Below are 17721 nucleotides of genomic sequence, written 5' to 3'. Positions count from 1 at the left end.
AAGTTACTGAATTTTCACGCATCATTGACCTTCCGTCATCGAAATAGCGCCCTCTAAAGTTTCAAAAACGCTTACCTTTGAATGCTCCTCATTGCGTCATGCGTGGCCAAACCCGTACCCTTTTTTGAATTTAGGGTCTTCAAGATATGATCTTTCATGCCATTGAAAAAAATATATACCTTACAACTGACGAAATATCTGAAAAATGCTCCCGAAAATCAGCAAAATACCCAAAAATGCACTTTACTGCCAGCACAACTTCAACTTGCTCTTATTTCCTTATTATTGAAGCTTATTCTTTCTGACTTGGCGGATATGAGTATTGATATATACTCCAACCGTTTGTCAACCTTTTGTAACAAAAACTGACAAAAATCTGACGTCAGCTTCAAATTATTGTGCAAAACCTTCACTTTTAATGTCTTTCTTTATATGGCATTTACTTCCGGTCTATTGCCTGCGCACAAATAAAAGTGGTATCAATGTCACCGCATTGGAATACTCTTTTCAGTGATACCAAATACGACATAGGTTACAACAGAAAATTTCAAGATAAGTCAATCTGAACATATGGTATACTGCTCACAATGGACACATTCTCAACAACAACATATGGGGCGCCAAATGGTCTAAAATTGTTTACTCCAGAATGTAACTTCCTATGGAGAGCAAAATGTGCTACAATTCAATTTGATTAACATGTAATTTTTGTAAGTCCTCCCCTGCCACCGTTCCTCATCCAAATTCATTCTAATTTGGTAGACATGTTATCCATAATAAGTGACCATAACTTTAGAAATAGCGCCCTCTATTGCAAAGTCTTAAAATAGTTGGATTGCCATAACTTCCTTGTTTGAATTTATTTTTGTCTCATATTTTCAGGGTTTGCCAATTGTATCATTTCACATAATCCAACTGTGTTTTCAGCATCGGTGACCATTCCTTTAAGAAATAGCGCCCTCTAATATTTTGAGAATGTATATCATCTAGAGTTTCTCTCTATCTCCTGTTACTTGCCCTCTATTAAATCAGAGGCGTCAATGCATGCACATCGTTCTGAAACGATTGCAGTTCTAGTTGCATTGACGCCCAATGGCGACAATGCATTGTTCTTGTTCCATATTCCTATTCCGTAATCTTCTTCTTCTTCTTCCACCAAAATCCCATTTGTTTAACACATGGTTTTGTTAGCTCTACCCTGACTCCGTCCTTCATCCAAATTCAACCAAATTTGGTAGACATGTTGTCCAGCATCCCTAGTTGTGCCTCTCGTCTTCCATTTTCCAAAATCACTCATGCATGACCATCCAGGCGCACTTTTGTCAATTTCAAGTCCATTTGCATACCATTCTTCATTCTTTCATATCTCAGTTATCCTGCATGCTAAAGACTTCTAACAAATTGCTATAGATAGTCCAAGAGTTGCTCCGTCATCTGCGACGTATAACTTGACCTTCAAAATGCCATCTTCATGCCTTAAATTCAAATCCGAAATAGCCTTCCTTCAAAAACTTCATATTTATTAAAATGTAAAGTCAAAAAATCGTAAAATGGCCATAATTTTCTTGTTTTTATTCATTTCGAGCTCATATATTCAGGAGTTGATTACAGTACCATATCATACATACTACTCAGTTTTCACGCATCACTGATTTTTCGTCATTGAAATAGCGCCCTCTAAAGTTTCAAAAACACTTACCTTTGAATGCTCCTCATTGCGTCATGCATGGCCAAACCCGTACCCTTTCTTGGATTTAGGGTCTTCAAGATATGCCCTTTCATGCCATTTAAAAAAATATATACCTTACAACTGACGAAATATCTGAAAAATGCTCCCGAAAATCAGCAAAATACCCCAAAAGGCACTTTAATGCCAGCACAACTTCAACTTGCTCTTATTTCCTTATTATTGAAGCTTATTCTTTCTAACTTGGCAGATCTGAGTATTGATATATACTTCAACAGTTCGTTAATGTTTTGTAACAGAAACTAACAAATTGCTGACGTCAGCTTAAAATTATTGTGCAAATCCTTCATTTTTAATGTCTTTCTTTATATGGCATTTACTTCCGGTCTATTGCCTGCGCACAAATAAAAGTGGTATCAATGTCACCGCATTGGAATACTCTTTCCAGTGATACCAAATACGACATAGGTTACAACAGAAAATTTCAAGATAAGTCAATCTGAACACATGGTATACTGCTCACTATGTACACATTATCAACAACAGAATTGTACACAGTGTCTATTGCATCGGTTTCGCGCAAAAACGAACTGAACGTACTATGGCACGCCATTTGTCCAATAAGGCGATAAACTCAGTTTATGCATGCACATCGTTCTGATATGTACTTAACACTGGGTTACGTTGATGAATTGTCAGCGAATTTGTATGCTTATTTCTATTACTCTCTCTGCGTCTTTCTCTCTCTCTCTTTCTTCAGCGGCCACCTGGTCTAAAAATGGACGAAATTTGTTTGACTCGAGAATGTAATTTCCTATGAAAAGCAAAATCTGCCAAAATCCAATTTGATTAACATGTAATTTTTGTTAGTCCTCTCCTGCCTCCGTTTCTCATCCAAATTCATTCTGATTTGGTAGACATACTGTCCATAATTAGGGACAGTAACCTTTAGAAATAGTGCCTTCTATTGCAAAGTCTTGAAATAGTTAAATTGCCATAACTTCCTTGTTTGAATTTATTTTGGTCTCATGTTTTCAGGGTTTGCCAATTGTATCATTTCACATACTCCAACTGTGTTTACGCATCAGTGATCATTCCTTTAAGAAATAGCGCCCTCTAACATTTTGAGAATGTATATCATCTAGAGTTTTCTCTTGATCTCCTCCTGTTTCTTGCCCTCTATTAAATCAGAGGCGTCAATGCATGCACATCGTTCTGAAACGATTGCAGTTCTAGTTATTCTTCATCTTGTTTTGTAATCATTATTTTTCAGTCTTCTATAAACCCAACCATGGCTGAAGCATTAAAGACTGTCATCTCCCAGAGTACAGAGTGTCCAGTGTGTCTTTCTACATTTACCGATCCCAAGATCCTGTCTTGTTCTCACACTTTCTGCAAGACTTGCCTGGACAACCTCTTAGAGTGTCACGGTAACTGCCAGATCCGATGCCCTGTCTGCAGAGCTGTGACCCAGGTCCCAAACGAAGATGTTGGCAAACTACAGGTAAATCTTGCTTTGAAGAGTCTGATAGAGGATATGGAGGGCCATCCTCAGATTTGCACAAATTGTAAATCAAATGACAAATCCCATGCTGCTGTCTACTGCCAAGACTGTGGCAACTATCTCTGCACCTCTTGTCTTAATACGCACTCTCAATGGAAAGGCTTTATCGATCATGAAGTCATTGCCATGAGTGAGATCTCATCAGGGAAGGTTTCAGTCCGTAAATACCGGAAATGCAGGAAACATCCAAAAGAAGACGAGGGTTGCTTCTGTTCCAGCTGCAGGAGATTCACATGCTTCAGGTGTGTTGTTATGGAACATACGGGGGAAGGACACAAGGTCATCGAGGGAACAGCTTACGAGGACAAACACATGAAGGGTATGGAAGAACTTAAATCAAAGGTGGACAAGAAACAATCATGCTTTCAGAAGTACAATGATTTTATAGATGAACAGACTAAAAGTGTTGACAGTGCCAAGAAACAGTGTACAAGTGACATTAATAAAGCATATGATGATGCAGTCCGGCAGTTGACAGTAAAGAGGAAAAGTCTAGTAAGAGAAGTCAAGGAAACGACCGAAGGAGTAAAGAAAGAACTGGAAAGTATGAAGACCACGGCCCAGAAGCACATCAATCGGTTGGCGACCATGGCTGAAATGGTAACTAACAAAATAAAGATTCCATTAGATATGGATACTTTGGCTGCACACGACACTCAGTGTGAAGAGTTACGAGAGGTCTTTGATCAAAAGGATCCTGACTACGAGCAACCGAAGAAATCGGGCATAAAGGGGAAAAGTGTCAAGTTCAAGAGAAATGTTGGAGTGGATGAGCTAGGCCTTGGAAAGATTGTGAATGTAGTTGAAAGAAACGTCGCCTTACCCACAAATAAAACCTTTGATGAAAAGGATGTTTCTTTGCCTACTTATAATATTGATAATGTAAAGAAGGTTGCTTTGCCAGCTCAAGATAGCATGAGTGCAATGGTTGGTACACCAGACGGTAGGATGGCAGTAGGATGTGACCCAGGTGGCATCTCCATCTTCTCTCCTTATGGTCAGCTTCAGCAGACAGTTCTGAAGGATGTTAAGATTTTTGGGATAGGGTTCCTTTCTGATGGTCGATGTGTTGTGATGGATACTTCAAACAACATCACACTGTACACACCAGAGTACACACAATTGAATGTAATGTTTAAGACTCTACGTCGATTTAAAGGTGGGATTCCTCGTCTCACTGTTGATGCTGATGATCTGATCTGTGTGAGCTACAGGAATGCCGAGAAGATCCAGGTATTTTCAACAGCAGGTGGGCAAGCAGTCAGGGAGATACCATGCAACGGGTATGGACCTTATCAAATCACTAGTTATCATGGTTCTCTGATCATTTCATCATGGGGTGCTATCAGATTGATAGACAAAGAGGGTGCTGTACAACATGAATTAAAGAAACCTGGTAGTTTCCTTTGCGCTGCTGTATCTCAATGGAATACAATCCTGATAGCCAAGGTGAAGCCTTATGAATGTTTGGTGAGCATTGACGAGTATACAAATGAACTAAGGCACATCCGAAACTTTGTTAACGATTTCAAGATTGAGAAGCCTTGGAGAGATTGGTATTACCTCCAGCAGTACCGATCAGGAGAGATCGCTTTCTGCACTCTGCATAGACTCTATATATTCCGCTGAAAATAATTGATGACATGATATCATAATTATTATCGCAGAAGATGGGGGGGGGATGATACCCACTGAGTTGCCATTTTCTGCTAAAGTAAGCTGCTATAATGTTGAAATACATAAAACAATTGTTGGATCATTTCTTTTTCGTTTCTCACCCATAAAACATCATTTCGCTGCTTACAACTTTTTGTTTTCAATATTGCATGTACCAATCATCATATTTATCATGTTTATCCTCTGTGTTGGGGAAATTCTAGTACTTGCATATCAGACAAATTGTTATTAAATATTTTATGACAAACCATATAATTCTCTATTCATATTCATGACTGTATATAATATTTGACTAGTAATGCCAACATGGGTGATGAGATCATAAAAGAGTTTACTGTTTATGCGCGTATCCTTGTATCTTTTCATAAATTGAAAGATATCTATGCTGTGAATCAAGACATTATCATAACGTGTGAATATATAAATATTATCTTCATGGAGATGGTCTGATCATCACTCTTCGATATTTTTCGGAGTGTGAAACACTTAAAAAAAACTTATTTCATTTATGAAAATTGCACGAAAAATGCATAAAACAGCATATAGTCAATGAATCTCAATTTTTAGTTTCAGCTTTCTATTTAATATCAAGCATCATCTTTATCATGTGTATCCTATGTGAGGGAATTTAAATATAAGACATAATGTTAAATATATATTGTAACAGTATCCTGTTTATGTGATTTGTTCAACTTTTGATAACCTATAATGTTTATTCACTTAGAGGGCGCACTCTTGCTAAGTACTAAAGTACCCCTTTCTACCTGTAAGAAATCTCTAACTACTCTTTGATGTTCGAGTTAAGTAAAACCATTTAACAACCCAACTACAACTTGAAACACGTATTTTATGGGAAACCAAATGTTTCTCTCTTCATACATGTCATGTATATAATATTTGTCTAGCAATGACTATCGTGGCAATGTGATATTTACCATTGATATTAATGAGTGTATGCTATACTGTTTATGATTTTATGCATAAATTGTAATATGTCGTTATTCTATGCTATTATTCCATCTAGACATGATTACACTGTGTAAATATATAAATATCATCTTCATGGAATTGGTCTGATTCCTGCTCTTTAATATTTTTTTGAAGTGCTTCAATTTCAAAATGCAATTATATATGATAACTTGAATGTGAAACAAAACAAACAAATATTGCCGGCATTTAAGAAAATAGCTTAAAATGCATAAAAAGCAACGTCAATGGATCTCAATTTTTATTTGGAACTTTGCTATTATCAAGCATCATCTTCATCATGTTTATCCTGTGTGGGGAAATTTCTAGTTCTTGTATTTTAGACATAATGTCATTAGATATATCATGAGAAATCAAATAATTTTCTATTCATAAACATATACTTCATATTTAACTAGTAATAACCATGGTGGAAGTGTAATATTTACCATTCATTTTAAAGACGGTATGCTGTACTATTTACTTGTAATGCATATTGTATGCATTGATCACGCAGATATGAAGCAAAATCATGATCCTTATGATAAAAAAAAAAAATTTCCGTTATAGAACATGCTTATACTGTGTATTTTTTTTTACCTGTATTTCATATAGAACCGATGTGAAGTACACTTCTTCGATGTATTCGAATAAATTTAATTTGAAAATGCAATTATATGGAATAAGTCGAATGTGAAATAGAACAGCTTAAATGGAGAATATGTTATTGTATTTCAGGCAATGGCACGAAATGTAAAGTAAAACTGCAGTTGTTATGAGTCAATGGATGTCGATATTTGCCATCGATTTTGAAGTCTGAAGAACCTTTCATTGGTCCATCACTATATTAAATCTATATTTATATATTGTTTTGCATATATTATAACTTTGTAAAAATAAACGAAATCAAATGGAGCGAAATGAAAATTTTTGAGGGGGCAAAATTCCTAAAACGCCGGGAGCTAGCAAAACAGTGCAAACATCTAATTTTGTGATAGATCTCGACATAATATTCAGACAATGATATGTTAAGCCTTTTAGTTTCATTCAAAATACTGTATTTAAACTGTAATATCATAATTAATTGTATTGTCTACAGGTATACTTATTTTAGCAAAAATTCTCTTTCATTAAGAATCATGCACTATATTCAAAATGAAGAGAAAACGTCATTAATTAATTATACAATTGAGAAGGAAAGTATGATCACTATGAATGCAATTGTTTATATTTGCACAAATATGATCGAGAACAGTGATGTACAAATGTATAAATATAATAACATGTAAGTATTTAAGAACCAAGTTCACACTATACAGCTCTACAATACGATATGTCGAGTTTACAAGTAGAATGAGTTTATTAAAAGGTAAAATCAATTATGCTCTTCATTTTCAGGAACTATAAAAGATTTGATCATCAATTTGATCATAATATACATAATAACTTTTATAAATTTTCTTAAAATGTACAAAACCAAACATTATAATGTAAACGTTGGAAAGTGAATAAAGGAAATGCAATTTCAAAATCTGTAAAACAGTAATAACATAATAATAACAGAATATCATAATTCATATTTGCTGTAATTTGGCTGATATTATTACAGATATTGTTTTTTTTCTTTTAACGATTTAATGAAGCAAAATACTTTGATGACGAGAAGACAAATTCTTTGTATAAAGTTGATTAATCAATAAAAGTTTTAAAGATAGTAATCTGTATGTCACTGGTATAGTATTGACTTGTTCAGAAAAAAGAATAGAACAAAAAGGGAGAAAGATAGAAGGAAAGAAAGGCATATATAAAGAAATAAAGGGAGGAAGAAAGGAATGAAGGAAAGAAGGATGTAGATTTTTCAATAGATAAATATGGAAATGAGGAAACGCTTTCTGGAACATTGGGAATCTATTAAAAATGCCTGTCAAATCATAATGGAAAGATTAGAGGTCATTGTCGAAAGTTGGTGGACCGTGACAGTAGGCCTACATCGTCTTAAGACTCGGACAGGATGAAATATAACTAAAGTGTCGTTTGCCTAGTCAGAGTCCTGGGGCCCGTTGCAGAAAGAGTTGCAATCAAACGCAACTCTAAAAATCACGCGCAACTTGATTTTCAACCAATCAACAGCGCGCATTTCGGACTTGCGATTGATTTTTGACTTGTGTTTAAATGCAACTCTTTCTGCAACGGGCCCCAGGACGGCACTGTTGATTTGATTCACCAATTTTCGACAAAGACTGTTTTGTTATGAAGAGCTATTGTCAAAAGATTCTATGTGTTATAGAAAGCGTCTGTGAAATGATTGCGAGAATGCCCTAATCAGGTTCGCCAGGGAGAAGAAGGAGGAACATATTATTATTTGCTTTCTTTGTTTTCCATCTTTTCTTCTTTTATCATCTCTCTATCTGTCTTTAATATCTGTTTCCTGCTTTTTTTCTCACGCATTTTCTCCTGTTCTACTTTACCCCTTTCTGTTTTATTTCTTCCCTCCTATCATCCTTTCCTCTTTTGTCTTTTCTTTGTTTTCTCTTTGTTTGTTACTCCGCTATCTCTATCCACTTACTATCCTTACTACTACTACCCTGGCTATTGTACAAAATAAGCCTAATCTAATTTTCAACATCCCTTGGATTAAAAAATAAAATATTTCTTGTATTGAAAAAAATACACAAAAGCGGAAAGACGATATCATCGGCTTCTCATTGCGCAAGACGAAATGTATAAAATTAAAAAACCTGTTTCACAGAAGTACTGCAGAATCTAAAATGTCATAACGTTGTTTGTCCTTTTACGTTTTTGATGAGATTTCCAGCATTTTCTTTGTCTAATTTTCCCTTATTATTATTTGTTCCAATCATTGTATTTCAATTCTGGAGTATCACCCCCTTTAAGAAATTTGAAATATGTTGCAGTCATCAGTTAACCAGGAGTGACTCCAAGGGGAGGGGCACTCATAGTGGGTATGTCCCGCGACCCCCATTTTTACACTCAAATGTCTGTTCCAAGGCATAGCATTTTGTCTTATTGAGAAAAAGAACAAAGAAAGCCCCTCCAAAGCATAGCATTTTCTTATCGACAAAACAGCAGAAAGAAATCTGCTCCAAAGCTTCGCATGTTTCCGTTTTGCCGTTCCGGTCGCGTTGATCTGCTACAATAAGCCGCAATTTTGGTGAAAAGCGGTCGCAGAGCGCTGTCCGAACATTGCCTCTGCGCAAGAGCACCCGGCGCTCCTGCCACTTGCTGCCACCGGGCTATATAGCTACATGCACGTTTCATATGGATGCATACGCATTGGCGGCGGAAGCCAACAAAATTAGGAGGGGTCCACCTGAAATTTTGTGATGGACACAGGAAAAAAAATTGACAAGCAAAAAAAAAGAAAGTTATCAACTAAAATTCTAGAGGGGGGCCATCCCCCCACCTCAACGGGGGGGGGGGGGTCTGTCGCCTCCATCCCCCCGCTTCCGCCGCCTACATGCATACGCACTCACAAACAGGCGACCCGTTTCAAGGACCCTCCTTTTTACAATAAGCCCGCTCTAATTAGGCCCCCGTTTTGTTTTGTCTTGCCCGCGGCACATACATGTTCGTACTGTTCCTACTACTTTTTTGGTCGAGAACGGGGGGGGGGGGGGGGGTGGGGGGCAGCCAGCCCGAGCCCCCTATTTTGGGGAAACCTGTAGAAAGAAACGTTTAAAACAGAAGAATGAGGTATCATACCCATGTTTAATTAACGACCTCGTATCGCCCGGTCCAATCCCACAGGCCTACCCGCAACGGGACCACATTCAGTTGGTTCACATGAAGGCAAACTACGCTACCGGACACGTTTTAACTGATATACAAACACAACTTACTCATCACTGAAAGCTTTTTTTTTTAATTAGTGACATCATATATGACATGTCTATATTGGATTTACTGCGTTGGAATATTTCATTGGTTGACAGTATGCATACGATGTAAAGAAGAAGACTTTGTAAATCACGCCTACTCTACCATATCTACATTGATTAATGCGTACCACAATCTTATTTTTCTATTTCAGTCACCAAGCCTCTAATGGCAACTTTATATCATAACGCCCTTTTACTTATGAAATCGAAAATTTTCTTATAGAGTGACTGACCTCAGAACGCTGTAATCGCATACCATGAGGGGGCTTAATTTTTACAAAATTTTCTTGGGGATGGCCCCAGCTAGATCCCCCGACAAGACGTACCTTTGGTGCGGGTTACGCCCCCCCGCATTTAAAATTTTTGGGATCCGCCCCTGCTAATTCCATCTTGAAAAGACGAAATGTCAAATCAGAATTTGCCTCCAGCCAAGTAAGATCAATTTCTGCTTTTTCATTTCTCTTTTTTTTCTTCTTCTATTCTTCTTTCTTATATTTTCTCCTCCATTTTTTGCCTATTGTTTTCCTCTTTTCTCCTTTTATCTCTCACCTTCCCTTTTTAGCTATTACGTTTTTTCTTACTTTGATCTTTTGTTCTTTTCTCTTCCTTTTTTTTTCTCATGTCATTCTTCTTTTCCAATCCTATTTTCTTTTTTTCAATAATGACTTTGTTTCTTCCTTTTTCATAATCTCATTGTTCGTATAATATCTTCCTTCCTTCCTTCTTTCTTTCTTTTTCTTTCTTTCTTTCTTTCTTTCTATCTTTCCTTCCTTCCTTCTTTCTTTCTTTTTCTTTCTTTTCTTTTTCATTCATTTTTTCCTTTTCTTTCTTTTTCCTTTCTTTCTTCCTTTCGTTATTCATTTCATTCTTTCTTTATTTCTTCATTTTTTTTCTTTCTCGATCTATTTATTTTATTCATTCCTTCCCCTTTCTTTTTTTCTTCCTTCTCTCCTCTCTTTCATTCATTCTTTCCTTCTTTCTCTTTCTTTCTTTTTGTATTTTTATTGAATCCTTTCTTCCTTCCTTCCTTTCTTCTTATGTTCCTTTTCCGCCCTACCATTTCTTTCTTTATTTTCTTCTGTCTCTATTTTTTTTTCGTTCTTTTTTTTGTCTCTAAACAAGTCAATAATATACTTCAAACATTTCGATTATTTTCAATCAGGTAAAAAGAAAACCCGTGAATCAACCGTTACGCTGAATTGCTGAATTGAAGTACATGAATGCACAACTGAAACATGTCAAAGGTTACCGAGAATTCCCAATCACTAAAAATAGTTTGATATTGAATAGAATTCGTAAACAAGTGTAAATTTGCACACGATTCACTACGCACCACCATTATGAATTGATGTAGCCAAAATATCTAATACTGCTACTACCAGACCCGTATAATATTGTTGCTTTGATCAAACTGAGAAACATATCGTTTATAATGGACATAAGCTGTTTGATGTAAGTATATTGAATAATTCATGTATTTTCCAAAAATATTCTGTATATATTTTACACATTCAAATGCCATATGTATCAGAAACGTGTCGAATTTGAAATCACACTGATTGATATGGCTTGTTTAATGATTGTATCTTTAATATTACTGGATTGCCATTTTTCTTCAATAATAAGCGATTGTTTCCAGTGAGAAATTGTAACATCACCATCTTTGGACAGACAGGATCGAAACAATTAAATTATATATATAAAGATCGTTGTTTAGGGGTGATCAGACTTATTTTCCAACCCGGAAGTAATGTGGAAAATGCAAAGGTAAATTGCCTATTCGTATAATTTCATTTCATTTCATTTATTCAATTTTTCCAACAAAATGTAGAAGCAATGATTACAATAAATAAAATATAACATCAGGAAATACAAATGACATCAATATTCAAATAAACCAAATATAAAGAATATGCACCTGATACAGAAGATAATATATCAAAAATGTTGGAAAAACGGAGTGGTCCACTGAAAAGCAAAGCTTTTAAAGTGTGGACCACTCCAGACGAAAAAAAAAGTATAACACTTAAAACTATATGGGCCAAAAACGAGCGGCAATACAAAATAGATAATTAAATAAAGATATAAATAATGATTATAATAAAGGAAATTAAAATTAAAAGATGAGCAGAGACAAAAGACAAAGAAAAGACATGAAGACACAAAAAAACAAAACAATAACAAAAATAAAACACACAAAACAAGAGTAAAATTAAACAAACATTGCTGCGAAAACCGAAGAAGGGATAAATGGAGAAAGAGAGAGTTAAAGATAGAAGGAGAGGGGAAGAGAGAGAGGGGAGAGGAGTGTGGTCAATCTGACACCAACACCGAGGGCAACCTGTAAATAGGTAAACAATAAATAAACAAATAGATTATAGAGGAAAAGGAATCAATGTGAAGTTTTGTAAGATTGCAACAAAATGAATTTTCATTTTCTTTTAAATGAATTAAGAGAAGGGGAAAACTGGATATCTGGGTGAAGAGAGTTCCAAAATTTTGGGCCCCTATATATAAATGTATTTTGGGCGAAGAGTGTTCTGAGCATGGGCAAATGAAGGTCGTCGCGACCTCTAGTAGGGTAATTGTGTGATGAGCTGTTTTTTAAGAACATGTCATGAAAAATAAAAGGAAGCATATTATTATTGTATTGGTACATGAATTGGCCAAGCTGGAGTAGGTAAAGATCACTGATCTTCAAAATTTTGTTTTCGAAAAAAATAGGATCAGTGAGAAGAAAAAACAATTCGAAGTGCTTTCTTTTGCAGCAATAAAATCCTGTTAAGTAAAGTTTGATGTGTGTTTCCCCATATAAGCAGACCGTAGTGAAGATATGGTAATACTATAAGAGTAGAGTGTGAGTAAGGAAGTTGACGGGAGGAACATTCTTAATTTATTCATAACACCAATATTACGAGAAATTGTTTTGCAAATACTGTCAATATGACACTTCCAAGAAAGCTTATCTACAATGACACCTAAAAATTTAATATTCGATACACATTCCAATTGAAAATTATCAAACTTAATACTATTAGGTAATGAAGTTAAGGTGTTACTATACATGTATTTTGTTTTGTCAATATTAAGAGAAAGTTTGTTACTTCTAATCCATTCGAGTATTTTAGACAGTTCTTGATTGAGTGTCTTGATAATGCCAATTCTTCCACTCACCACATGGTCTACCTCAATTTAGTCTAATGCCATTCGGTCCGTCAACATCAATTTTTGTAACTGAAGAAAACTTAATATGCCTTTTTAGAATGGAATTTGTTAATCTTTAATAATCATGATAATTGGTGAATCAAATGATTTTATTCCTCTGTTATTACATTCTTGACTTTACTATACTATAGGGGATGAGGAATACTTACAAGAGACAAAATAACTTTTTTTACTACATGTTTATCAATTATTATCTTATTGATATGGCTTGTTTTTTGTTACTTTAGAAAAAGCGCTTAATAAGATGGAATTATTATTATTATTTATACATGTAAGCTGTACTTCTTCTAGTGTAAACTAATATTGTGTAAGCTGCTTGTTTTTCTTTTCTTATTTGTTTATTCTGTTATATTTTAAATTACTCGTATGAATTATAAGTGAATTGTTATACAAAATTATGAAAACCCAATAAAAACTTAAGAAAAAAAAACATTTCGTCTAAAAACCATTTGGTCCAATCATCACTTCGTCTAATCACCAGTTCGTCTATTACCATTTCGTCTCATAACCAGTTGGTCTAAATAAATATCCATTTAATTTTAATTTATTTTGTCCAATTAACACTAAGTCCAGTTAGACTAGATTTCAGACTTAATTGCTATTATCCCAACTGGTTATTATATAAACTGGTGAGTGAAAGAAATTGCAATTAGACCATGTGGGTAGTGGATTAGCTTATGTTAGACCAAATGATATTAAAGGAGTTTGGTAATTGGACAAAATGCCATTAGACTAATTGGAATAATACTCTTTTTAAAGCAAATATGATTCCTAATACTCTTCTTTTCACTCCTTTCCTTTCACCATCCCAATTTATTCCCATCGTACCAAGCTCCTCTTTCCATTCCCCTTTCTCCTCTCCCCCTCATTTTATCATTCCCAATTTCCAATTGCTCCTCCCCTTCCTTTCCCTATTCCAAAACCCAACGTGATCCTTTTATTACTCAGTGATGTAAGTCAAATGGTGTTTATTATTATTCATCTTGTTTTGTAATCATTATTTTTCAGTCTTCTATAAACCCAACCATGGCTGAAGCATTAAAGACTGTCATCTCCCAGAGTACAGAGTGTCCAGTGTGTCTTTCTACATTTACCGATCCCAAGATCCTGTCTTGTTCTCACACTTTCTGCAAGACTTGCCTGGACAACCTCTTAGAGTGTCACGGTAACTGCCAGATCCGATGCCCTGTCTGCAGAGCTGTGACCCAGGTCCCAAACGAAGATGTCGGCAAACTACAGGTAAATCTTGCTTTGAAGAGTCTGATAGAGGATATGGAGGGCCATCCTCAGATTTGCACAAATTGTAAATCAAATGACAAATCCTATGCTGCTGTCTACTGCCAAGACTGTGGAAACTATCTCTGCACCTCTTGTCTTAATATGCACTCTCAATGGAAAGGCTTCATCGATCATGAAGTCATTGCCATGAGTGAGATCTCATCAGGGAAGGTTTCAGTCCGTAAATACCGGAAATGCAGGAAACATCCAAAAGAAGACGAGGGTTGCTTCTGTTCCAGCTGCAGGAGATTCACATGCTTCAGGTGTGTTGTTATGGAACATACGGGGGAAGGACACAAGGTCATCGAGGGAACAGCTTACGAGGACAAACACATGAAGGGTATGGAAGAACTTAAATCAAAGGTGGACAAGAAACAATCATGCTTTCAGAAGTACATTGATTTTATAGATGAACAGACTAAAAGTGTTGACAGTGCCAAGAAACAGTGTACAAGTGACATCAATCAAGCATATGATGATGCAGTCCGGCAGTTGACAGTAAAGAGGGAAAGTCTAGTAAGAGAAGTCAAGGAAACGACCGAAGGAGTAAAGAAAGAACTGGAAAGTATGAAGACCACGGCCCAGAAGCACATCAATCGGTTGGCGACCATGGCTGAAATGGTAACTAACAAAATAAAGATTCCATTAGATATGGATACTTTGGCTGCACACGACACTCTGTGTGAAGAGTTACGAGAGGTCTTTGATCAAAAGGATCCTGACTACGAGCAGCCGAAGAAATCGGGCATAAAGGGGAAAAGTGTCAAGTTCAAGAGAAATGTTGGAGTGGATAAGCTAGGCCTTGGGAAGATTGTGAATGTAGTTGAAAGAAACGTCGCCTTACCCACTAATAAAACATTTAATGAAAAGGACGTTTCTTTGCCTACTTATAATATTGATAATGTAAAGAAGGTTGCTTTGCCAGCTCAAGATATCATGAATGCCATGGTTAGTACACCAGACGGTAGGATGGCAGTAGGATGTGATGCAGGTGGCATGAAAATCTTCTCCACTGATGGTCAGCTTCAGCAGACAGTTCTGAAGGATGTTAAGATTTTTGGGGTAGGGTTTCTTTCTGATGGTCGATGTGTTGTGATGGATAATTCAAACAACATCACACTGTACACACCAGAGTACACACAATTGAATGTAATGTTTAAGACTTTAAGTCGAGTTGAAGGTGGGGATTCTGATCTCACTGTTGATGATGATGATCAGATCTATGTGAGCTACATGAATGCCAAGAAGATCCAGGTATTTTCAACAGCAGGTGGGCAAGCAGTCAGGGAGATACCATGCAACGGGTATGAACCATATCAAATCACTAGTTACCATGGTTCTCTGATCATTTCATCATGGGATGCTATCATATTGATAGACAAACAGGGTGCTGTACAACATGAATTAAAGAAACCTGATAGTTGCCTTTACGCTGCTGTATCTCAATGGAATACAATCCTGATAGCCAAGGTGAAGGATGATGAAGGTTTGGTGAGCATTGACGAGTATACAAATGAACTAAGGCACATTCGAAACCTTGTTAATGATTACAAGATTGAGAAGCCTGGGATATATTGGTATTACCTCCAGCAGTACCGATCAGGGGAGATCGCTTTCTGCACTTCGGATAGACTCTATATATTCCGCTGAAAATAATTGATGACATGATATCATAATTATTATCGCAGAAGATGGGAGGGGGGGGGTGATACCCACTGAGTTGCCATTTTCTGCTAAAGTAAGCTGCTATAATGTTGAAATACATAAAACAATTGTTGGATCATTTCTTTCTCGTTTCTCACCCATAAAAAAATCATTTCGCTGCTTACAACTTTTTGTTTTTAATATTGCATGTACCAATCATCATATTTATCATGTTTATCCTCTGTGTGGGGAAATTCTAGTACTTGCATATCAGACAAATTGTTGTTAAATATTTTATGACAAACCATATGATTCTCTATTCATATTCATGACTGTATATAATATTTGACTAGTAATGCCATCATGGGTGGTCAGATCTTCATCATTGATATTAAAAGAGTATACTGTTTATGCGCGTATACTTGTATGTTTTCATAAATTGAAACATATCTATGCTGTGAATCAAGACATTATTATAACGTGTGAATATATAAATATTATCTCCATGGAGATGGTCCGATCATCACTCTCCGATATTTTTCGAAGTGTGAAACACTAAAAAAAAGTTATTTCATTTATGAAAATTGCACGAAAAATGCATAAAACAGCATATTGTCAATGAATCTCAATTTCTATTTTCAGCTTTCCACTTAATATCATGTGTATCCTATATGAGAGAATTTCTCGTGCTTAAAATATAAGACATAATGTTAAATATACATATTGTAACAGTATCCTGTTTATGTGATTTGTTCAACTTTTGATAACCTATAATGTTTATTCAGTTAGAGGGCGCACTCTTGCTAAGTAATAAAGTACCCCTTTCTGCCTCTGATGTTCGAGTCAAGTAAAACCATTTAACAACCCAACCACAACTTGAAACACATATTTTATGGGAAACCAAATGTTTCTCTCTTCATACATGTCATGTATATAATATTTGTCTAGCAATGACTATCGTGGCAATGTGATATTTACCATTGATATTAATGAGTGTATGCTATACACTGTAAACACTGCGGTGTTAAAACTGACACCAATTGGTGTTACTAGAGACCACACCCTGAGGTGTTAAAATCACACCCTCGAGATTAAACATAACACCAAAGAGTGTAACTGTGACAACAAAAGATGTTGTAATAACACCAATTTAAACCGGTGTAAAATAACTGGTGTGGTCCTCTATGTACACCGGTTTATGTACTGTTTATGATTTTATGCATGTATATGTCGTTATTCTATCAAGGCATGATTACACTGTGTAAATATATAAATATTATCTTCATGGAATTGGTCTGATTCCTGCTCTTTAATATTTTTTTGAAGTGCTTCAATTTAAAAATGCAATTATATATGATAACTTGAATGTCAAACAAAACAAACAAATATTGCCGGCATTTAAGAAAATAGCATAAAATGCATAAAAAGCAACGTCAATGGATCTCAATTTTTATTTGGAACTTTGCTATCATCAAGCATCATCTTCATTATGTTTATCCTGTGTGGGGAAATTTCTAGTTCTTGTATTTTAGACATAATGTTATTAGATATATCATGAGAAATCAAATAATTCTCTATTCATAAACATGTACTTCATATTTCACTAGTAATAACCATGGTGGAAGTGTAATATTTACCATTCATTTTATAGTTGGTATGCTGTACTATGTATGTTCTTGTAATATATATTTTTTATGTATTGATCAGGCAGAAAGGAAATGAGATCATGGTCTTTACGGTAAAAACAACGTTCTCCGTTATAGAACATGCTTATACTGTGT

General features: G+C 35.6%; 2 protein-coding genes across 2 annotated transcripts; both read left to right on the top strand.

Annotated features, from left to right (window-relative positions):
* The first annotated feature begins 2978 nt into the window (after positions 1 to 2978).
* LOC121421878 (tripartite motif-containing protein 2-like) lies at positions 2979 to 4880 on the top strand. The gene has a single exon (XM_041616678.1). The coding sequence runs from the start codon at positions 2979 to 2981 to the stop codon at positions 4878 to 4880; it is 1902 nt and encodes a 633-aa protein (XP_041472612.1).
* Positions 4881 to 10942: 6062 nt separating this feature from the next.
* LOC121421350 (E3 ubiquitin-protein ligase TRIM31-like) lies at positions 10943 to 16652 on the top strand. Its single transcript, XM_041616045.1, has 2 exons — positions 10943 to 11245; positions 14027 to 16652. The coding sequence occupies exon 2, from the start codon at positions 14045 to 14047 to the stop codon at positions 15944 to 15946; it is 1902 nt and encodes a 633-aa protein (XP_041471979.1). The 5' UTR covers positions 10943 to 11245; positions 14027 to 14044; the 3' UTR covers positions 15947 to 16652.
* Positions 16653 to 17721: the final 1069 nt, after the last annotated feature.

This window comes from Lytechinus variegatus, chromosome 9, assembly GCF_018143015.1.
Source record: "Lytechinus variegatus isolate NC3 chromosome 9, Lvar_3.0, whole genome shotgun sequence".
NCBI classification, from domain to species: Eukaryota; Metazoa; Echinodermata; class Echinoidea; order Temnopleuroida; family Toxopneustidae; genus Lytechinus; species Lytechinus variegatus.
This window is presented reverse-complemented; position numbering and strand designations above follow the sequence as displayed.